This window comes from Anser anser (genome assembly GCF_964211835.1).
Source record: "Anser anser genome assembly, chromosome: 1".
Lineage (NCBI taxonomy): Eukaryota > Metazoa > Chordata > Aves > Anseriformes > Anatidae > Anser > Anser anser.
The window spans coordinates 205,542,931-205,568,217 of record NC_139720.1 but is presented as its reverse complement, the minus strand read 5'-3'; the positions used below and the strand labels follow the sequence as shown (position 1 = coordinate 205,568,217).

Below are 25,287 nucleotides of genomic sequence, written 5' to 3'. Positions count from 1 at the left end.
GCCATTGAAATTTGGTAATCAATCTTGTCTACATGAATTTTTAGATAAATTGCAAAATCTGCACTGGCCACACAGACAGTTTGCATATATTGTGTATGAATCATTAGAGCAGGGGAAATCTGCAATTGATATTACAGGTCTCCTGCTGTTCAGGAGGTAGAAGAATATCTGGCTTGTAATTATTACTAATCAACTTACACTGAGTCATATTTCATTTCACATAGGAAAGTGGGACTGTTAGCCTATTACACTGCTGAGCAAATAAGAGTAATCAGCTCAGCCCTAAATATTTCATTATATTAAAGCTCTATTTATTTTAATGTTTTTGTGAAGTCCATGCTGCTAAATAAGTTTATAGCTAATACAATTTCATGTCAAAACAAAGTTATTTTTCTCTTTTAGGAACTCGGTTTCCATCAGTAGAGTCCTGTATTTAGGTGACTCATTATATTGCTTTTGAGATGTGCTTTGTAAATGACTACTTTGCCTGAAAGGCATCCCTAAGACACACTGAGATTTCAGGCCAGCATGCAGGCTGTGTGTGACTGACTGTGTAGGCATTGCGGTAGTACAATTAGTTGGTCCTCTGAAGGAGAAATGAAATACTGGAGGAACAAAAAAATGCAGGTGGAATTGCATTCACTGGCATTTATTCCTTTCCACCTTGTTGAATATGTGATAATTGAACTGGCTAGCACAGATGTTTTAAAAACTTTAATAGATTTTTGATCTAGGTAATGGGTTCATACATAAAAAAATGTTTTTTTGAGAGAATGCTTTTGTGGGCTTTACGTGTAGCAAAAATGAGTATCAAAGTAAAAAAAAAAAGTTTTTAAAACCTAAATTTTCTTTATATTCAAGCCTTATATTCTTCACAGTTTAATAGCTGTACATGAGGTGAACAGGTTTATTATGTCTACAAAGGCATGAACTTCACAGGTGTCTGATGTCATTGTTAGTGCAATCTCATTAGTAACTTCCTAAATGGTTTATCTGCATGGTTTAAAAACAAGAAAACTATTATGTTTGGATTTGAAAATATTGTTAATCTGAGGTTTTTTTAATGGTTTTAATAAAAATTTTAGCTGTGAATATTCAAAATGGGAAAAATACTGGACAAAAACTAAAACCTGTTACCTGGAAATCCTTCTGTACTACTCACAAATCTATAATGTTAGTCCTTTATGATAGCAATTCTGTCTCCAGTTGACATTCAGACTAAATTTTACTTAACATGCTACTGTTTATACCAGCCATCTACTCTGCTGAACTGTTTAGAAATTGGGATTTCAACTTCTTTCATCAAGAACATTTTATATATAAATATTAATATGTAAATAAACAGCATTTTAACCAGGACTAAGGGTAAGAACTTCTATTCTGAACAGAACAGCCATTACAGACAGCTTTGTATTTCCAAAGTATCTCATATAAAGTAATCCTGGATGCTTGCTTCTGATGTACTGTGTATTGATATTTCGAAACATGGCTTAGAGGCATTGCTATTTTTAGGTATTCTCTTAACCTTTGAATGCCTCCTGTCTCCTGACAGTGTGATGTGGTTGCCTATTGCCATTTCCATCTCATCTAGCTTTGCTTACAAGCTGAAAAGCTGGAGTGTTCATGGTAAATAGAGCTATGAAATGGCAAAAGCAATAGTTTATAGAAAAGTGATTTCAATACATAACAAATAGTTTTTTAAAGCCAGGATGCATAGCAACCTTTTTAGTATGTGTATGTGTTGGGTATAGCAGGTGGAACAGAGATGCAGATTTCTGGATTTGATGATTATCATGTAAATAATGCACCTCCTAGATCAGGGAAGAGAGACAAATGCTTATGTGAGACAATGTATAAATGAATAAGCACACTGGAATAATCATCTCCCTTTCAAAGCTGCAGAGCATATTAGTTGTCCAACATTGTTTCTCTAGAATTCATTGGAATTTCTCATATCTAGGAGATGTACTCCTGTGCCTTTGAGGTAAATGTCAGGCACCGAGGTAAAAATACAGACCAGTTTCACGTTTCAAATAAGAAATTATTCTGGTATGCCAAGTCCATCTTGCTAGCTGTAAGCAGAAAACATTGCCTGGTGTGCAGGCTTTAATTTCTCTACAAAGGACAAAATGAAAGACTACTAAAGTCCAGAGGGGTTCCCACAAAGCAAATAAAATTGCCCATATATAAGTCAGTGCACTCATGCATGCATCAGTCAGGTTGAAGCCTGGCTCCCAGTAGGTTCCCTCATATTAAATATACTTCAAAGTTTGTGACAAGTTAGACATGATGTTTGGAAAATAAATGCATAAAAAAACGTATTCAGTATTAAAGTTAGGATAAAGTACTGCTTCTACAGCTAATGCCAACGTTCAATCAACAAGAAATGCCAGAGAAACCATAGTCAATTAACCTGATAAAATACTTTTTCAAGCAGAACAGGTCACTATTGCAAGCAAATTTATATTTTGTTATGTGATCTGATTCAAGATCATACAAGGCTGAAGGTTTAGTTGTTTGCATATCAACATTTAGCAAAATGAGATTACAAGTTACCAATCAGTTGCATGTTGTAATGAATATGAACGCTCGCGCGGCATATGACCAAAATAACATCTGAGTGTAAGAAGGCAAAGTTACGCCTCTGGACTGTGATGCTCAATGTGACAGCAAAGGATAAAAAGAAGATTTCCTTATTTATTATTTTCAGTCATAAATGTAATCATTATAGTAACAATTAAAGTCATGAATTGGGGATCAGACCCCACTGGGTCAGGTATAACACTTCTGTGTAACAGTAGTGGGGCTGGAGAAGGGAAGGGCTGCCTGCTCCCTGCTGCTGCCAGACTGCGGTGTTTTGGAAACCTCACAATAAAGGTAGATCAGAGAGAGGGCTGTGGGCAGTACTGTCTCCTGTTGTGATGGAAAGATTTTGCCAAGCCTAAGAGGGAAATAACAGGGGAAAAAGTAATAGCCATGATGCTGCAGAGATGATACTGCAATAAAACAATAGATGAAATCACTACAGATAGTTTTTTTCTTTAAATTGTTGTGAAGCAGTTGTAGAAGGTATAAAAGAAAATGTGAATAAGCTAAGGTTTTATTCTGCCTGAACTTTGATGGCTTTTAAAAAGGTGTGTGTGCATAATCCGTGCCTTCAACCACTTAAGATTTCAAATTCTCTCTTGCGTGATAGATCAGAATTTAAAACATTGTACACACCGGCACCTTCTCTATCCACCATAGCTTTCTGTGTTACATGCTATGTGGAAGAATGTTCAACCTATTTGAATTGCCCTTTTCAGGTCCTTCCAGTATTGGTGCCCTTTGGCTGTCCAAAATAAACGTGCAGTTATTTATTAGGTTTTTTTGAGGTACTAGAGGAAAACTACAAGTATTTTATTGAAAAAGAAATGGCTTGATTAGCCAACTGACTCTAAGCAGGCACAGCTAGCTCAGTGCTCACACAGTGAATTGCTATAGCCAGACACCATAATGCACAAGAGAATGGTTCTTTGATCCTGAGATAACATTTTTTTCCATGATGTACTATCACTAATGCATAACCTTAGACTAGTATAACTTCACTCTACAATTTTCTTTCCTGCTATTTGCTACTTGTAAGTAGTGTGAACACTTTGTGTTGCATTATCACAGAATCATAGAGTCATCTAGCTTGGAAAAGACCTTCAAGATCACCAAGCTAACCATCAACCTGACCTACCAATTTCCGTCCCTAAGCTGCCACATCCCTCAGTTCTACATACACACATCTCTTAAATACCTACAGGGATGGGGACTCCACCACTTCCCTGGGCAGCCTATTCCAATGCCTCACCACCCTCTCATGAAGGAATTCTTCCTAATGTGCAGTCTAAACCTCCCCTGGTGGAACTTGAGACCGTTTTCTTTGTCCTGTGATTTGTCACTGTGAGCACAGTGCTTCACACAGAGGGTGTTAGGCCAAGCTGGGGACTGGGTGTTGCCCTAATACAAGCACTGCTGGGCTTTCTATGGCATGTGCTACAGTGACACCAGATCATCATGTGCATGTATGATGTCAATATTCTTTGTGAAGAAAACAGCATTTTTGAAACAAGCAAACAACAATAATAAACCTGTGGCCAAAGCAAGATCAAAGCCATATTTCTCAGTCCCAGCTCATTTGGGATACCTCACTGATTATATGTAATTGACCAAATCTCTATGGTCTGATACTTGAAAGTATCCAATGTGCTTAAATTTCTGTACATGGTCCAAAAAGCACAAAATCTTTTCAACACCCCGATTTTATAGATGGTGCAAAAGAAACAGAAAAGCAGAGATGTATCAGTGTGATATGAATACTAAAACTGACTGTATTCTTTAATGTAGCCAGCAGCACAAAATAAGCAAATTGAAAATGGATTTTCTTTCAGTTAGCTGTTATAAGAATAACTTGTTTTCAGAAAGCTCTTCCCCTTCATTTATCAGTCCACTTTTTAATCTCCTAAATTAAGTCTATAATTACTGTGGATTCAGAATCCAAAGGAGAACGATAGGAAGACTCACATTGTTTTTGTCATTCTCTTACTATAAAAGAGTAAAATTGATCAAAACAAAAATTCAGTACAAATATAGTAGATACAAAACACTTAGCTGTTTTCAGCATAATGAACAAGTGTAACAAATATAAAGCAAAAAAAGTGGTAAGGAGGAAAAATATCTCACTTTTTCGACTTTTTAAAGTTGTGTTTTTCTGACAGGAGAAATTTCATTAAGTGTTGAAGTTTTACCCTCTCTGATTTGTTGCTACTTACTGGTTTCAAACATTAATTTAATAATACTTTGCTCTTACATCAGGCCTCCAATTTATAATGTGCTTTACAGAATCAGCTCTGCTGCATTCCCTGAAGCAAGTCCATCCAAATTGATTCTCCCATTGATTTCTGAGCTTGTAAATTTGTGTGGATTGCAGCACTTCATTTGCTCCTTTGCTCCTTGTTATGATTTCTGGCTCTGTTATAGTTAATCTTCCTTCTTTCTCTACATTTTTTCTTTTTAATTCCTTTCCTTTTCTCCTTACAGATGTATTCTCTCCCTTTGTCCTGTTATCTCTTTTCTTTGCTTTTGCTTTGTTTTATTTTGTTTTTGCCTTCTGCTGCCTTCTGTCAGTCCAGGGATGTTTTCATCTCATCCTTCTTTCTAATTTCTGCTTGATTTCCCCTGCTGCTCTTCTCTGTTTGTATTTGGTACAAAGCTGCAGGAGGGCATAAAACATGCACGCACTGAATTAAAGTGCTAGTATGCTCTGTTAGCACCTAGAAACTTACCTTCAGCCTTATTTATCACAGAAGAAATTGTAAATGTGATAAGTAGTTAAAGCTGGAGGCAAAAGCATGCATTTCAGTTACTTTTCCTTTTTAGTAGCTACAGAGTGCCACCTATTGTCTTAGAACAAAACAATGTACATTTTAGATAAGTTACCCTGAAATTACCTTTGCCTTATTTGCTGTTTTATCTATAGAACATGTTTTTACTGAATGCATTTACAGGAAGAAATTGTCATTCACATGTGAATGTGAAGTTACTTTTCTTTCACTTTTTACTCTCTCATGACCGTCTTCTTTTAGTCTTCAATTGCATTGCTTCATTTATGGCATTTAGCTGCACTCTGTCTGGAGACCCTTCATGTGTATTGGAAATATATTAATAAAGAAGCTCAACAGAAGGAGAAGATTTTTTCCTAATGTTGCTTCCCAAACATTCAAGATAGATTGGAGCACCTGTTCTTAGATCTCCTTAATAATTACATCAAGATGACTATAACATTCTATGCCAGGTGATATATTATCCACTCCTGTGAAGACAGGCTGAGGGAGTTGGGGTTGTTCAGCATGAAGAAGAGAAGGCTCTGGGGAGACGTTACAGCAGCCTAAAGGGGGCTTACAGGAAAGCTGGGGAGGGACTCTTTGTCAGGGAGTGAAGTGATAGGACAAGGAGGAATGGCTTTAAACTACAAGAGGGTAGGTTTAGATAAGATATAAGGAAGAAATTCTTCACTCAGAGGGTGGTAAGGCCCTGGCAGAGGTTGCCCAGAGAAGCTGTGGATGCCCCATCCCTGGAGGTGTTCAAGGCCTGGCTGGATGGGGCTTTGAGCAACCTGGGCTGGTGGGAGGTGTCCCTGCCCATGGCAGGGGTTTGGAATTATGGTCTTTAAGGTTGCTTCCAACCCAAGCCATTCTGTGGTTCTGTTGATCCTCATCTTTAGCTTTATCATAATTAAGCTTTTATTTGAGTGTGCTTAAAGCATTGATAGATAACTCACTTCTGCGTTACTCTTTAAGAGATCATCTGCCAGTATTGTAGTTTGTTTCGTTAAGCAGTAAAATGTCTTCCTACTTTAACTCCATAGAATGCTACAACTCTATTATCAGCACAAGTGTGGTTTTGTTTGTTTGTCTGTTTTTCAGACTCAGTTTTTTATGCAAGTGTGTATTATGATATATTTCAAAATTCTTATTTGTATTTATGGTATATACCTTCTATTTTTGCAGCATAGTCGTGGCTAATGATTATTTCTATGATGATTATTTTTATGACAGCTACACCTGTGCATTCTTAAATCCACTTTTCAGATTCCACAAGATACTCAGATATGAAAGAAATACGGAGGCAAGCTAGGGCTAGTAGTTTCTATACAGCCAAATTTGAGTCGTGACCAAAATTACCTCATGAGGCTAAAAAGCAGGAGCTGAAACCATTGTGTTCTAATCATGTCTTCTGACATTTCCCCATTATTGTTCGAGCTTCCTCTGAACGTAATCATCCAAGAGCAGAATGTGAAATTTGCTGTCAAAAGGCCAAAATTACAAAACAGCACTGACAGCATTTTAGGCATAAATCTGCTGACTTGATCAGAGGCAGGGATTAATAACTGGGCCAACTTTTTGTTGAGCAGCACAGCTTAGCATTCAGTAGATACCCAGTTGTATTGAGCTAGTTTTGCCCATAGCACTAGCTTTCAATTTTATGATCCAAGTTGCCTGTCGTGTAAAAATACTCATTTTCATTTTAAATGAGAACTTGTCTGATTTCTCACCAGCAGAGCATGCATATATATTTGCTTGACTTTACTACCTCTTTTTCCTCAATATCCAGGTAAATAATACTGGCAGTAGCTAGCTCTCCCAAACTATTTTTGATCTGTAGGACTCAAGGATGACAAGTGTCATCATATCTTTTTGTGGGTGAAGAAATTGAAGAGGGAAGAACAAATGACTTGCCAAATTCACTCAGCAGCACATTGTCTAACTGGGGAAGGAATCCATGCTTCCAGCTGCTTTCCTAGTTCTGTTCCAGCCCCCAGGCCACCCTTACTAATTAAAAACCTACTTAGACTTCTTAGATATGGATTACATTATGTCTAATCTGCACATAGTTAAGGAGGTGCTAAAAGTGTTGCTACAAGGCAAATCAACAGAAATGATCCAAAAGAGAAGAAGCCCCCTATTTATTTTTTGGTTGGTTCAAAAGAATATGCAAAGTCAAGACTCTCTGTCATTTTCTCACAGTTGTATTTTTTAAGGTTCTTTTTTCTGACTGTATGTTAATGTTAAGTTATAAAATGGAGGGACATACGGAGTAGGAAGAATACTTTCAAAAAGGGTTACAATCTCTTTTTAAGATACTATCAAAACTTTGCTTTATCTTTTCTTTCAAAAATACTAAGTCTAGATATCAGAAAGTTGAGATATTGCTTAAGGATCATGATCAAGCCTGGGATAATACTTGTGAATTAGCATTAGGCAAAGCTAACGAATTCCTACTGATTTTGGAATTATCTTGTAAAGATAAAGTTGCAATGTATACAGCCATAAAACTTAAATCACACCAAATAAGACTTGTCTCTTAATGCATCACTTCTTTCTCTCTTCCTTCTTTTCTTTTCTTTTTTAAAACAAAATAGAAATGAAAAAGCCATTAGTATTCTACAGAACCATTACAGAGTACACAAGAAATATGGGATCTTTTTACAGGAAGTATTCTGAAGCACAGGTCTTGAGGTCTCTTATATGCATGTTTATAATTGTCACTTTGCTAGTAACCTAGTAATTTTTATTTTTAAAAATTGAGAATTAGAAGCAGATTCTCTTTCTCTGTGAGGAATCACAGACATAAATGGATGTGAGTATTTGCAGGACTGGGCTTCAGATACACACATATTGATATTACAATGTCATTTTTTATTTATTTGTTTATTTTCTGAAAAGTAAATTGTTAGAGGGATTTGGAATTGTGTAAGTACCAGTAAACATGTTGTCTGCATGTTTATGCATTCTTGTGTGTACTTGTTTGTCCAAGGGAGAGACAAATCTGATGCATGGTACATAGAAATCGAGAACTGGAATACTTGGCACACTTTTTCTCAAGTGTACTACCTTGATTGCTTAGGAAAGTCTTCTCCTTTCTCTGGACCTGAGTTTTCCTGCCAGTAAATGCATATTATTATGCATCCTTTGGGGTATATTTTCAATTTACAGATGGAAAGTGCTATATGAGATGTAGCTGTTATTATTTATTGATTTCCATCATAATGAACAACTTTTTAAACAAGTAACACAAAACCAGATATACCTCAGTCTGGGGCAGTGATAAAGCTGCTATGTGATTTTACGATTGCAAGTTCCTAATAATGTCAAACCAGAGTTTTTTGAAAGATTCTTCTCTATTAGATTGATCATGCAAATGTTATTTGCTTCAAATCTGCCAGGATTAAAACCTCTTGTCATTGCTTTGTCTAGGTCTTTTATTTTTTAATTGGTTCATGTATAACTTTTAAGAAAAAAAAGGTACCATATGAAGTTTGATTGCACTTGTATATGCAGTATTGCTATAAATGAGATTATAGAGGATCTTCAGAGTTTTGCCTGTTAATTAATCTATTATTTAATTTAGTGAGGATAACTCCAGTGAACTGGAATTAATAGAGATGTTTGAATTCAGCCATGAGGAAAAAAAATGGTCGCTGCTTAGTTGTTATTCTCCAATTAACAGATTTATATCATTTATTAAATGGCTTAGTTAGGCAGTAGCAAGCCATTGTCTCTTAAGCAAAATATAGTATGCTGAAGATGACTTGAGATGTGTACACACTAAATCTTTGAATGGATAAACATTATCATTTTGTTTCTGTACAGAGAGCCTCGAAAAATCATCCTGCACAAGGGCTCCACAGGACTTGGTTTTAACATTGTGGGAGGAGAAGATGGGGAAGGCATTTTCGTGTCTTTCATCCTAGCAGGCGGGCCTGCTGATCTCAGTGGAGAACTGCAGAGAGGAGATCAAATTTTGTCTGTAAGTATTTGTGTTGGGCTTTGCTGACAGATTGCTTAATCTTGTTCTTTGTCTGTACTGCAAAAGACACACAAAGAAGGCTTCATAAAGCCTTTTTGGTTTCTATTGTGTGAAATCCAAGCTGGAAACAGTTCATCACTGAGTATTTTGTTTATTTACTCTTGCTTTTTATACCATTTGTTCAGGGTGTTAGCTGCAATGAGACTTAGCTCTGCTTAATATTACCTACAGTATGGCAACACCACAGTGAGGACCTCAGCATTCCTTAGTTTAGCCCATCATCCAGTTCCATTTTGCCCAAAATGCACTGCATAGTCAGAAGATATTTCCTAATTTTAGCTTTTCTTTGAGGGGAAATAGTAGGATGAAATCATCCAGGCTGGGGGTGCCATCTAGTGTGCAGTAAACTGCTTAGCAACTGCCCCAATACAATGAGGTGATTAACTAGGTTATGTTAATTATCTCTGTGCCTCTAATGAATTTGATGATCACTCTGAAATTTATTTTCAAATTTTATAGGATAAGAGGCTTTGTAGACTGAGGTTATATTTTGCATATTTAGTCTCAAAAACATCTATGAAATTTTTCTTTCATGTATGTGTTGATAGTATGCAGTTCAAAAACAGCATTTAGGCTCTGTCTTAGGCTCTGTCAAGTAATTGAACATCTGACTGAAACAATCTGAACATAAAGGATTCTGAAGGGCAATAAAAGCCTTGAGAGTGTAGTTAAGTATCCATTCACATTATTCTGCTTTACAGAAAAACAAATAAACAAACAACAACAAAAAACAACACCAAGAACAAAACCAAAATCAAAACTTTATACAAATTGATACACTTGGGCCTGTTTCATGTAAAGTACATAAATAGCTTTAACGCAAAGAACTGAAGCCCAGGAATTACTCATCCCACATGAGTGACCAGCCCATGAAGCTGCAGTGTCACACTCGTTCCCACTGTCGTGCTTTCTGTCCCTGACATCTTGTATCCGGGGCTGCACTTGGGTTAGTGGCAGGGGAAGAAGATGGCTGTGGACTGGATGGTTTGTGGTATGGTTATGTGGCAGGTTCCTGGTCAATGTGTGACTCCCTTCAAGGGGGAGCTGGAACTGCTTTTCCTACATTGCTTAGGCGTGTCTTGACCTCTGGCGTGTTCTATGACTAGTGAGTTTAACTTCTGCATGTTGAAGTTTACGTGTGAAAAAAATAACAAAGTACAAAGTAAAAAGCTGCTCCTTTGTAATATATAGAAAATCTGGTGAGCTAACACTGGAGGGATACAGTAACCTGAAATTTTGGGTTCCGTTGTGGTTTAACCCAGCAGGCAGCTCAGCACCACACAGCCGTTCACTCACTCCCACCGCGCCCTGGGTGGGATGGAGAAGAGAATCAGAAGAAAAAAAAGTAAAAACTTACGGGTTGATGTAGAAAGAGTTTAATAGGATAGAAACAGAAGGGAAAATAATAAGAAGAATGACAATAAGAAAATGCATATATATAAAAATGGTACACAATGTAATTGCTCACCACCCACTGACCAATGCCCAGCCAGTCCCTGAGCAGTGGTCCCCCTGCCCATGACCAAAACCCAAGTTTAATTTTTCAGATTGACACCATATGGTATGGGACATCCTTTTGGCCAGTCTGGGTCAGCTCCTGGCTGTGTCCCCTCCCAGCTCCTTGTGCACCCCCAGGTACCTCACTGTTAGGGCAGCAACAGGAGATGAAAGTCCTTGGCTCTGTGCAAGCACTGCTCTGCGACAGCTAAACATAGGTGCATTATTAGCATTATTTTTCTCTCAAATCCAAAACATGGTGCATACCAGCCACTGTGAAAAAATTAACTGTAAACTAGACGAAAGCAGGACAGGATCATAACACTATCTTTTATCTTGATCTGCTCCTTGCAAATAGTTAAAGAGAAAGGACAAGTAGAAGACGTTTATGTGCCTTGAAGAGATCCCTAAATAAGTTCATAGGGAACTGCAAGAAAACCACAGTAGAATCTTACAATGTTATCAGCATGGAGAGATAAGGAAAGCAAATGCCTGTGCCAACAAGAATACAGACAAGGAACCTGAGGAATAGAAATGGACGCTTATTTCATTTATTTTTCTTTGGCTAGATGCAGCACAAGAAGGCCGAATAAAAGAGCACTATGAGATTGGAGCCTTCACAGTACATTGTATTCAGAAATCCAGCAGCTCACATACAACTTTAAAAGTCCATTTTGTTTTATTTTTCAGTAGGCATATATTTAGCACTGTGGGATACTGCCAAAGTTGAATTTTTAATTCCACTTTTTGTCTATTTCACAGCAATGTTTTCATAAGTTCTAATTAAACTTACCAGTGTCACTGCAGCATTTACTTGTCATGCAAGAGTAGTTTGTTTGTTCATTGAAGAGAGGGATGGAAATTATTACTAAATTAGACTGCATATATTTCCCCAGGCAATCACTAAGTCAGGCACTGCTGACTTATTAAGTCACAAATAACTATTATGAATCCACTTTTCCCTTGCTCAAACAAAACAAATGTCATGCACGGGCTAATTTTAGAGCTGATTAATCTTAGACCATTGTCTGGTGAAGGGTCCTAGACACCTTAATTTTATCAAGCTGCACAGAATAGGCCTGTTTCTCTCTGTCTATTCTTACTTGTCTCATCCCTCAGAAACACTTATTCCTTACTGTTTCCCTATTTGTTTCCCTACAGTTTACCCACTTGTTTCTCAAAACACGATAGATCTGGTTTACCAAGAACCAATAATGCACACCAAGCTAGTATATCAAATTAACTTGGCGTTTGTTAAATTTCTTCCAGACAGGAAGCGGCATAAGTGATTTAAACTTTGGAGACCTGGAATGAATTCCTGATTTTTCTGTTGTTTTTCCGTGACCTTGGTCAAGGTGCTTTAGTTTTCAAAGCCACCTTCTCCAATGTAGAAGAGGAGAATCACAGCACTTTCATAATTTGTGCTTGTGCTGTAAATATGGCAAAATGTTGACTAGTTGAGAGCTGTGTATACTCACCTTCAGGTGGGTACCTGTAAATATACCTTAAATAGACTGCAAATCCATGAGTTAGTCCCCACAAAGCTAGAAATATGCACTGCCTTTGGGTGATTCACTGGATGCATATGTAGTCCCAGAGTCAGCCTGTAAAGCCTGACGTCCCATAACTTTTCTGCCTCATTTTCTGCCTTCTCACTGTTACGTGACAGAGAGGTGCTGTTATGTGACAGAGTCCAAACATCCTCCAAGGGGCGCTATGATATATTATGGGCAAGGAGTGAAATTTGAGTTTATTTTTATTAAACGCCACCAGGTGGCATCACAGGATCAATAATGACAGAAATCTGACCCAAAACCTTAGGAAAAACAGTGATAGCCATATTCTTATTTTTTCAGTTAATTGACTGGAAATGTTTAAAACTTATCTCAGGAAGCAGGCTGATATTCCAAATGCTTCTGTGCAAAGAGACAAAATGAGTCATATCTGAACCTTGAATGCAAATTGAAGAATAATGGAAAATGTTCTCTTTCAAATGGCAAACATTTCAAATAGCAAAAAGTGATTTATAAAGTTACATTTATGAAAAACTGTTTTTCCCCTCTAAAAAGTGGTGTTTTAAATGCTGGTTTCTTCTTGCTATACTTCATTATAGTCTTGTGAGTTCTTACCAAACTAATCATTTTCTTTTTGACTTCCGAATGTCTCTAAAAATGTGGTAATGCGTACATCAGCAAGGTTCACCAGTATGACAGAGTATGTCCCTCCCACTAGGGTTGTCCTGATATTAAATAAAATATAAATGTTACCAAATAGCATCTTGAATACTAATTGGGATAAAGAACTGATTTGCTAAATTCTGCCTACACACAGATTAGCTTTTCAATCAGAAGTATACAACACAAACAGAACAGCTAAAAATACCAATGGAAGTATTTCCATTTTATAGCAGTGGAAATGGGATGCCATTATGTTAACTGATTAAATTAAGGCAGGAAGTCTGGGCCAAGACAAAGTTTATATACTGCTTGAACTCTGATCTAATTCCAAGTTCTCCATCTGTTAGGAAAATGAGGTCTCTAGTACAAATAAAAAGTATTTTTCCTTGATGCCACTCTTGCAATTTGAAATTCCAATTCCAACACTGAAGGATATTTTGTCTATTAAAATAGAAATGGTAACCCAGTGTTGTTTAGTGAAAATCAGTTTGATGAGCACAAATGATTTCGAAGAGCCATAAACATGATGGCCACACCTTGTACGTGTATCCTAACTGACAGAAAACAGTGCAAATCTTAAAATTTTAGAGAAGAGGCACACACATTGTAAGTTTTGAATACATTTTAAGTTTTAGGGGAAATACTGGGAGGGATAGGGGGAGAAATAAAGTTCTATTAATACATATATATATTTATTAACAAAACGATTTTCCTTTACAATCTCATATCAAATTACCATAAAACAAAACTACTTGATTTAGATGTCTTATCTTGTGTTCTTCCAAAGCACTTTCAGTACCAGTCTTGCAAAATTCTCTGTATGTACATCTACAGAGCAGAGAGTTAGTTTACCCACGCAAATTCAGAAGCAGAATTAAGATTTACTATTTCAAGTCTTGACACACAATTTACACACAATTAATTAGAGCACATTGCTCCTTGAATTTCTTTTCTCACATTTTTTCAAACACTTATATGATTTTTCTACCAGACTACATCAAGTTAAGTATGTGTGTAAATGAAGGTAGCCATAGGGAAGTAACAAGTGTTAACTATTGAAATGATTGAATTTTATGTCGTTGGGCAAGACTAAATTTCAGATTAAGATACTTAAAGATTGACATACTTTCTGGGTGTGTATTTCCCATTAAAATTAATAAAGACTAGAGATTGATTCGCCTGGCCAACTATGAGGTGTCTAGAGCAGGTTGAACTGCTCTGTAGTCCTTATTGCCTGTATTGATCAGATATCCATTGACTGTAAGTTCAAACACTTATCCTGTGTATGCATGTCTATATTTAGGCATCTTAAACTGAATTTCACATTTCATGTGTTTGCCTTTACAATATATGTTTGATTTTTCACCTAATACTGTGTTTGATTCATTACAAAGAAACGCAAAATGTGTGCCATATAAACAGTATCAGTTTTATTTTATTCTCCTACATAAATTCTTTAGTACCTTGTGTCTCACAGTGGCAGGATTAAGTGTGGCTGCTATCCTGAAAGTAGTCAGGAGAAAGAAGAGACTGCTTGCTATGGAGCAAGACTGCTGCTCCCAAGAAACACATCCTGCCAGTTACATTAAGGAGATAAAACATGTTTTCTGTAGAGTAATTGCTGAATAAGGGTGGGAAAAAGAGTAGAAAAAGAACAGGCTGCACTGTGAAGATGCAGGTAGAACTCTCCTAATGCTTCCATTTTCACTGGTATCTCACCTGAAGCAGATGAACTAAATCAGACAAATTCTGTGTGATTTTCATCTTGATCTAGCATAGTATTCATCATGAAGTATTCATACATGGGGAAAGATAGTATCTGTTATCCCCTGCTACTTCCTGAGAATCAAATAGCTACATACCGGGAAAAGGGCTACCAGAAATATTCTGCAGGGATTTCTGTAACCTTCTCATCTGGTTGATGGTATTATATATAGTTAGTTTGCAAAACTGGTATTTCAGCATCTCAATTCTGTATTGCCTTTGGTTTTTTATACAAGGTTTTTCCTTGTAGAGGGAAAGTCATCTCTTATATTGATCAGATTTTATCTTCTGTCTGTGCATTGTCCTGCTGTCATTTTATGTGAGAGGTTTGCTTTTCCTTATGAGCTTCTACTTAGTTCCTCCCAAAAAACTCCTACCCACCTTCTCACACACATCTGTAGCAAAAATAAAATACACTTAAAAAAAAATAATGTTCTGCAATTTCTACTCCAAAGTATGTGCATATAGAGCAGGATAGACCATTAGAACTCTGTACCTATTTATAGCAATATTTATGCTCCATTTTGCTGCAGTTGGAATTGACCTTCCGATTGACTTCCCTTAGTTTGGTGCAGAGAAGCTTTCAGTTTTCTAATTTAAAATGGCTTTTTGCTCATGGTAAAAGCAGTAAAACTACTTATGGCAAAGAGTGCATTGTGTTACCTAGTTACAAACTAAAAAAAAAAAAAGTCAAATACTATTTAGTTTTGCTTCTCAGATTTTTTTTTTTTTTCAAAATTGCAACTGGCTTGGAAAATGTTTGAATCATCTCCACTCGGCCCAATCCCAAAACAGGCTTTATGATGGAGATTGCTATGGGGCACAGAATCCTTTCTCCATGGAGCATCAGTCACTCTTGTGTAATAGTGCTAGGATTATGAGAGGTACTCCCTTTGCCATATAGCACTTGCCTGCAGAGGCACTGACCATATCCTTAGGGTGCTTACTTTCCTGTGGTGTTGAAGATGATGTAAAGTTTTTGATGAAAAGTTTTTAGAAAGTTATGAAATTTGAGGATGATTCAGAAATGGTAGTAGGTCTCTAAGAGTCCTCCACCTATTTATGTTTACGTGAAGTCATCCAGGTGCACAGCATCCCAACCTTGTAAATGATCTCAAATTCACCTTTTACAATGTGTTTATTATCTTCAGATATATGTCCAGTATTTGCTGTCATCATGATAAATCAAAAACATTTCACATGACAACACTGAATCACCATTACAAAATTTCTGTACAAGAGGAGATTTTTAGAGGTACAGAAGGCAACTGGACACCTAATAAACAAAAGCTGGGTGCTAGTGCAAATCTGTGCTTTTGAAAATCCTCTCTTTTATATATTTAAAGAGGTGGCATCATCATCATCATCATCATCAATTAACAAAATGCCTTGGAGTTTAATTTCCATGTCAGGAAAAATCTAGCATTCTCCCTGACCATGAAAATTGACTTCAATGAAGTATGAGCTGTGTCTATGTAAAAAACATCTGCAAATACTTACCCTTGGATAAGAAAGCTGGTAAAAAACTGTTTTTTAGTGCTATTGATAAATACATATGATCTGATGACCGGCTAAGTTGAACTTAGACATATTCAACCTCAAAACATGATGCGCTTGTTTTGTAGTCAGGGTAACTGGATTATATTGCCATAGAAGCTAGTAGACTTGTCACTTTGGGACTTCAAAATAAAATAGATGGCTTTCTAAAATACAATCTTAATGGAGCTTCTAGGGAAAAATTTACCACCTGTATGCTAGACTAGTATGTGCATTAGGTGACTGTAGAGCTACCTTTTGTCTTTTATTAATCTAGAAATGTGTCTTCCTGATGGATTTCTCTTTTTTCTCTCTCTCCCTTCTGTTTCCTTTCTCCCTTTCCTTCCCTCCCACTACTTTTCTGTAATATATAGTTCATATTGCAATTTCCTTGATGCAGTAACTGCTTACTTAAGTCTTTGATATTGCCAAGCACATGATTAGAACCTGATAAATACTATTAACAATTCTCATGAATAAGATATATCTCTTTTTGCCAGGCTGTGTTAGCTATCAGACCTGTCAGTTGTGTCATGCAAAGCTAGCAAATTGGCCTAGACCAGAGCCCATGTATTTTTGCTGTGATGAAATCATCAGTTGCCTCTAAAACATTCATTTTGTAATTGCCTCAATGAGTAGGAATGATCTGATGCCAGACTGCTTGCTCTTCAGCTCCTAATTGTTTAAGGAGGAGTTCACATTCACTTCAAGGATTCTAAATTAGAAAAATTTGTTTCAAGATTGTCAAACAGAATTATATCACATCTGATATATTGAGGATGTGGGGTGAGCTTTATAGCCTTCTGTGTAGCCTTAATGTCACTTTCACAATGAAGGGAAAATAAAAATAGAAATTTGAAAGCCAAAACTATTACTGCTGGACAAAATGGCTACATCCCTGAGTGTTATTCTTTCAGAGATTTTTCCCCAGACTGGACTTGTGCTTAAACAAACTAGACTCCAGGCATCATCCTGCTCTATTGCCCTGTAGGTTTCGTGTTCCTGAGCGATTTAAAAAATGATCCTATGACATGAGATGCATAATAATAGAAATTGGCCATCAATTAAGTATTAAGTAGGGTATTTGAGGGATATCTGCAGTAATTTCTTGGAGAAGATTCTGGGGATCCTTAAAAAAAAAAAAAAAAAGTCTTTTTGCTGAAGAAGCAAGCCCCTGTTAAAAACAAAACAAAACAAAAAAGCCAGAACTACAGAATACAAGAGCCACTTCCTTTCCATAGTTTTTTAAAAATATACTCTATATTTGAGACTACAGCTCATCATATATTCAAAGAGTCTGTGTCACATAATCCTACTCTGTAGAGCCACAATTAACTATGAACCTTGTGATTCAGGCAGTTTTAATATTTAAAAAAAAAAAGTCTGAACTTAACAACTGAGCACTGAACAATTCATTTAGAGCTGAACACTTCACCTACAGCCAAATATTCCAGTTAGACAAGCTACCACTGAACCATTCAAACATTGCCTCATGGTCACTGGCTTGAATTCAGTATAGATTTGTTGTGACACAAGACACAAGATGTTATCCCGCAGCTCAGAGGCCATGTTACCATAGTCTGTGAACATGGAAATATGGAAAGCTTGTCAAGCAGAGAATAGGGCAAGAATTTCAGTTTTTAAATTTGCCACTAACTCACTGCTTGGAGTTCAACAAGTTACCAATGCCCTACTGTCTCTAAGCAGCCTCTAATATTGATTTAATTTTTTATTCCAGTACCTGAGTAACTTTTACATATCGGCTTCAGCTGGAATGATCATTCTTATCATCTTCGAGTTACAAGACACTTAGTAAAATGGAAACCTTTACTTCACTTCAAAAGCAGAAGAATTGCAATAATTAGTTCCATTTATATCATTGTTTGAAATTCAAATGAGAAACAAGCACACTACAACATTATGAGAAAAACTAATCAAGGGTAATTTAGCTATATGCATATTTTGGTAGGAAAAATTCCTTTTAGGACTGTGTGGAAACCAAGATCTATGCTATAACTGCTACCAGCAGGGGAATGCCTATGTGACCCAGGATGAGAGTAGGAGACAGAAATCCAACTGCTGAAAACAGAATTAGGGAGAAATAGGATTAATTCAGAAAGTCAAGAAAATGAATGAAAGTAGCAGTCATGTAAAGTTAAAGCTGTAGGAGGGAGGAGGGACGATCTGGTATTTTATCAGTTTGGAGTAGGAAGATAGTACTAACTGTAAAGGAGAGTGAATATATGAAGACAGACTTCGGTGAGGAGATCCATGAAATTACGTGGTGGTATTTGAGTGACCAGGAGGAAGGAGGGAAAGTAAATAAAACAGCTACTAGGTTTAAATTTAAGATGTGGTGATGAGCGTTTTAACGTAAATGAATATTCCTAATTATTAAGACTGATATCTTGTATATAAAATAAATGGAAAATATGTATATTTATTTAAAAATTAGTTAATAAGTAGTGGTCTGCACTATTAGCCAGCATGGTATACATATATGAAATTTTTCACCATTAACAACAGTTATATGAATACGAAAAGGCTACGTGTGTGTCTCTGATTAGACTTTACCATTTAGCAATGAGATAAAATATCATTGATCAACTTGTAGTTGCAGGATCACATTGGCCCAAGTCAGTAATGGAACTAGCTGGTAGCTATTTAGTGACCCGAGTGAAGTAAGTTTAATGTTCTTTCAGGCTCCTATAAGTCTACATGTCCTTTTCCAAAGCCATGATTTATTTCAAACCCAGTTTAAACAGGTTTTAAGGAATTCTAATGGAAGTGAGAGGAAATGGCTCTTAAACTATCACTGTAGTGAATGAATTCAGTGCAATTACTTTGATTTCAAAGTTTGCCAATCTGGCATCATTCACAAAGACCACAATTACATGGAAAGCACTTCTTCTATAAGGAAAAATTCTGTTTCATTTAAATTACAAATTTAAATTTTACAGTTTGGGTTAAAATACAAGTCTTTGACTATGGTTATAGACATAACAGGTATTATTTGAAAAGATTTATGTGATCTGGTGAATCATAAAGCTGGTTGGTTCCTATGGTAAAAGGCACTGTATGTAAGACACCACTTCAGTAACAGGATGTTTATTCCTGCTTTAAAGATGTAGTGCTGTGATACCTCTTTCAGCAGGTTTATCTCTTGCCTTAAACTTCCTGGCAGGAAAAGGCATACTAAGTGATACAGCTTGTACCCCCACAGTGTTTCTTGTTTTCCAGACAGAGAAGAATTTGCCTCTAGAATGCCCAGCTCATCAGAGCATAAAGACCAGCATACTAGAGGCAGAAGTCATAATTATAAGGTAGAAAGACAAGAATTGACAAGGTCACTGAAAGTGCTGGCCCATAAAAAGAGAGCAGGAGAACATGGTATTGTGTTTTCAGTGGAGTCAACGATAAGGTAACCACCGTCATAGCATGTCCAAGCTAAGCAGTTTTAACTGATAGGAATAAAATAAAGGCATGGAAAAAGAAGCAAGAAAAGTGAGAGAAGAGCAATAAAGTGCATCTGAATATTTAAAACAAGGTAGGCTAGACAGCGAAAACTCTTTTCCCCATGTGCATTTCTCCGTTCTTTCTATTTCTAAGCGTTTTCTTGTCGAGCAAAGCAAGAGCTGGGCTGTGCCAGCGGCCGGGAGCTGTCCTCGGTGCTGAGCAGGCCTCGGCCTCCAGCTGGAGGCTTCGTGTAGCGAGGTGGTGACAGGTCGCTGCTCAGCGAAGGGCTGTATTTTGGCAACATGCATGAGTTTCTTTGAATTCTTGTAATTTTTGCTGGATTATATCTGTTGTCTGAGTGCTGTGGGACATTGCATAGCAAGATTATGCCACCCCCTCGTGAGGAAAGCCTTCCCCAGACGTGTTCAGAGCAGGTCACCCCTAATGTGTGTTTTTTAGTGTTCCCCGTCTTGCTGGAAGACCGTGCTTCCATCACCTAAGGGGTGATGCTGTGTATTCCGTTTCCAATGACTAGTCAGGACTGCTGGAGAACATGGCTCAGCTTTCCTCTCATCTTTTGTTAATGACCTTGAGAATGCCTAAGTCGATATGCAAAGTTAAGGCAGGTGAATAAGGTTCTTTGTATTACCTCTTAATGCAGTCAGTGGGAATTCTGGCTGTAAGAGTTGTTCTTAGTCAGACTTCTGTTTACTTTTTCAGATGACAAAAACTCTTATTTTATCAGTTAAAAAATAAAAGAATTCAACCACAACTCGAAAAAAAAAAAAAAATCTTCTGTATTATTCCATGGTAAAAAGGTGCTTTTCTTTGCTATTTACCTTACTCTATAAAAGCAGGCACAATGTTACTGACAGTTCAAAGCAGAAGTGAAAAGAACTCCTTTATGTTTTCCTCACTAGAGAAGGGGTGTGTTTTTCCTTTCCTTTCCAACTCATCAAAAGATGCTAGGCGTTCATTTAATCACTGTACAAAGATGAAATAAGGTAGTTTAAGTAAGTAAATGTCAATAAAAACAGATATTCTGCTGGACTTTGCTGTAGTTGAATGACCTACATGTGGGTCATGCTCAAGTTAACATAACAGGAGAAGACAGCCAGATTTGAGTAAGTCGTAAAATGACACTGTTCAGAATTAAACCATTTTGTGCTAATATGGGCTACTCAGATATTTTAAGGGAATATAGCCAGTTTTAGAAGAATGTGATCTATACAAGAAATATATGCACTCTTTCATTTAGAATATGATTTAGCATTTAATGAAGTAAATAGTGCTTTTGTCTGAGTCAATGAATTCAAAGACAATTACTGTGATTCCTATGAACTATAGTTGCATTTTTTTTTTCTCCAGATCAGTTTAATTTCGTCTGTAGTTTTAAACTATAATATTTCATCACAGAATTTCTTTTTGTTTGTAAGCATTTTAACCACTTTTTGTCACAGCATACAGGAGAGACAGATATCTGTATAAGCTGGAGGCTCTTCTTATTTCCATTATGTCAAATTCATTTAGGCGTTAGGCACTGGAAATTGTGCAGTCAAATTCATTCCAAGCTAGGGCATCAGGATTGTGCAGTCAAGCTCAGAACAACAAAGTGCTACTTTGCTTATTGTATAATGCTTCTTAAAGGAAGCTAGCCCATTTAATAGAGAAAAAATAAGACCTTTGAATATGCATTAAACTTTCCTACACACACTTGAAATTTTTCTGGTAGTTTTGTTTTATTTACTGATTATTCTTGACAAAAACAACATTAAATTAATTGAAAGCAGCAATTGAAATATATTTTTGAAATTGAAATTAAATCATTTCAAACAAACATATCACCATACTCAATTGTTATAATTAAGATACTGCTTTGGAGAAAGAGGCAAAACAGAATATTTATTTTACCCTACTGAAAACTCTTGTTCGTTTTGGCCTGAGGGTAAGAATTTGATTAAAATGTGTAAATTAATGGCATCATTCATCCAGATGTAATGTTTTTACATGAATATGCTCTTTTTCAATTAGAAGTTCTGGGACTTGATTAAGTTTGTTTTTAAATATTGGGAAATGATACTTTTCAGGGCAGAAACTGAGTTAGCATTTACTCTTCTCATTCTCTAGCAAGTCCGACTAGGTGATAGGAAAGTCCTTTCTAACTTTAACATCTATTATTCTGTAGGAAGAACCTGTCACAGGCATTATTGAACTATACAACATGTAAACAGACTCACACCTGTCTATTTGGCAAAAAAAAATGTTTGATTTTATTCTGCAGCTATGCACCTACAAGAGGGAAATCAATGTTTTGGCAATGCAGTGTAGTTAGGTCACTCACCTGCTCAACATATTTTTTTTATATTTTTTTAATATATTTTTATCCTTAATGCTTTGTTGGGTTTTTAGTTATTAGGTCAACTATAGATAGGACTATTGTTCTGCAGAGGAAAGCAATAAGTATGTGCTTTGTTTCTCTTTCCTACATTCTTTCCTTTTATCTGCAGAGATATTACTATGATTTATTAATGCTTTTTAATGCTTGCTGTTCTGTTAATACAACTTTTATAGATCACCACGTTGTTTTCATATTTTGATTAAGAGAAGCTTGTGTTCTGAAGTCTACTGTCTTCAAGTTTAAGCCTAAATAAACTGATTTCTAATTTCTTTTTTTCACCTTGTAAAACTGATTGGGTGACATCATCCATATGCTTCTCCCCAGGTCAAGCACTTGAGAATTCAGGAATGTTTCTTTAAGTTTTTCTTCATTCAGTTCATCCTATTGCTTCTTTCTCAGGAGCCTCTCGAGGACTCCAGATACTGAGGAAAAAAGAAAACAAAACCAAACCAAAACAAAACAACAACAAAAAAGGAGATAAAGGCCAAGCTTTGAAGGAAAGGTGACCTGGTTTCAAAATTGTCTTCTTCAGAAACACTGAATCCAGGCTGAGTTTCCTTTACGGCATGGTATAGGCACTGTGCTGCCTATATGACAGAATTCTCTTCAGGCCTCCAGAGACACCAAAGCTGTGACTAAAGCCCTGAGTTAATGAATAGTGCTGGTAGGCCTTCGCGCAGTATTAAGGATCATAGCATCATCACTGAGTAAATGTAGGGCACAAAACCCCTTGCTTCCACAGCAGTAGTCTAAATCACATCTCTTTCTGGGAAGTTTGTATTCTCCACGGTGGTTTTAAACTAAGTCCTAATTGACACTGTATTCATCTTTAGGTATTATCAGTATCATGTATTACAATATATTAGATTTTGTGATACTAAGAACTCTGATTCTTTTTCCTTTTTTCTTTTCTTTTCTTTTTTTTTTTTTTTTTAGAATGCACTTAACTATTGCCATTTATGATACTATATTCCTAGACTAAATGTCAGCAAGTTTTTTGCAGGTGTCTTATGTTAGTCTTGCCTTCCACCGAACTTGAGGTTCACCTATAGAACTGTGATAAAAGTATTTGAACCTTTGGCTCATTTTTATTTTGTTTTGTTTTGTTTTGTTTTGTTTTGTTTTGGAAGCTTCCACAAGGCATTTCTGCAGCCGTTGCTTTCAAACGAGAAGACAGAACAACTGAGAACTCTTGTTAGACAAATTAGGAAGTCTTTAATCTTACATTTGCTCAGAATTTCTTTTCAGGTCCATTAGTCCATTACTTGTAAGTAAAGATTTTCACTTCCCTGTACACAATCTAGATACAAATTGTAAAAAACAATATGAATTTTGCATACTTGAGAAAAATTTAGAAAATAAAAGATTGTATATATCAGCATATAGTGCTTTCAAATATATAAGCCAAATACACTAATATATGGCAATACCAGAATACTGAGTAACTGACACAGCTTCAGATTGTCTGTATGAATGTTAACAACATGGAGACCTATGCATACCTATTCTCACAAAGTAGTTCTGGCACAGGTATTTGCTTTGAACATTTATTTAGGTGTGGTGGTCTTCCAGCCTACACTTCTACTACAAGGTCTCTACCTTGCAATAGGTACTTTGATGCTCCTTAAAATGTCTCATCCCTGTATATATGCTCTCATCCTCTCTCCTGTCTGCTGAGATCCCTTTGGTACTCTGCTGCCTTGTATGTCCTTCCTATGCTGCCCTAAAGGGTCTGAGATACCTGCGTGGATGAAGCAGGCATTACCAGCATGGTGGTGGTATTCATACTCTCCACTGTGGAATGCACATATGGACAAAGTAACTCAAAAATTCATTTATTTTACTGTGAGGTAACTTAAAATTCCTGTGAACTGTAGTTGAGAGATTGCAACAAATCATGTTTCTCTAAAATTCTACATCTTCTATAGTTTTGAATGTTATTTGAATGTTATTGTAATAATAGTTAAAATTCAAATAAATTTTTTATTTTTATTTTTATAAATGAGGAGAGGTCATTAGGTCATTTTTGTGAATATAATAGGGAGAAATATTAAACCATCATTGAAAGGAGGGGAGGAAAATAATAACTGCTTAGGAAAAAAATTGTTTTGTTTTGTTTTTTTTTCTTTCATTGTTGTAAAGGAAAAAAGAGTGGAGAAATGTATTTGCAGACAGGTCTAACAAGCAAAATGTTGAGTCTTATGGAATCACATTTTCCAAGTGAAACCTCAGCTAGACAATTATGTTTGTGTGTACCATTAATGGTTCTATAGCACAGAGCATTTTTCTGGATCAGAAACTATGGGATCTCCTGGGTTTTGAGTTATTGCTATCACAAATTAGCTGCATATGTTCTCAACTCCTTCACTGCCATGTGCAAGATAGGGGGATATTTCTAGGCAATAGGAGGAGTGTGTGAAAAGAGAATGGTAGATGGAGTTTCTGTTCTGGCAGTCCTCCAACCAGTGTTTTTTTGTTAGAGATGCTCCATATATCTCCACGTTCACCTGAAGGTATAGACTGGGCTTGCTAGGTCTGGTAGTTTCCTTGCCTGCAGTATTCTGCAGTGACCTTCCAGCACAGCAGAAAATGTAACCTTTAAATCTTATTATTTAAAAGAAATTGATTGATGAAGAGGCCGCCAAAAATAAACTCAGTAGAGCAGGAAGCTCCCTAAAGCAGAGGCCAGATAACAGGGATGGATAAGCATTAAAAACAAACAAACAAACAAAAAGTTTGCAGTGTAAGTGCCGATCTTCATGGGCAGTGTTAGGTAACATCCTCTCAGCCTTTCTGAGTTTGTACCTTCACTTCTGCATCTGGACAACCTGATCTTTACATCCATCAGATATTTAGACAAACAAGCAAACCAAAAAAAAAAAAAAAAAAAAACCCTCTGTCTTGCTGTCTAATGTTAAACTACTCAGATCTGTTGTTGTTTGCATTCCCCCTGCAGGTGAATGGTATTGATCTTCGAGGTGCTACCCACGAGCAGGCTGCAGCGGCGCTAAAAGGAGCAGGGCAGACGGTAACAATCATAGCACAATACCAGCCGGAGGGTAA

General features: G+C 36.6%; 1 protein-coding gene across 45 annotated transcripts in view; it reads left to right on the top strand.

The window, feature by feature from the left end:
* Nucleotides 1–25,287, top strand: part of DLG2 (discs large MAGUK scaffold protein 2) — a 1,058,052-nt gene that overhangs the window by 815,636 nt on the left and 217,129 nt on the right. For all 45 annotated transcript variants that reach the window (XM_083797000.1, XM_083796967.1, XM_083797009.1 and 42 more), the window contains 2 exons: nt 9,180–9,336; nt 25,181–25,283. In XM_083797000.1, coding sequence (XP_083653126.1) covers nt 9,180–9,336; nt 25,181–25,283 — 260 coding nt within the window. The remainder of the gene's footprint in view (nt 1–9,179; nt 9,337–25,180; nt 25,284–25,287) is intronic.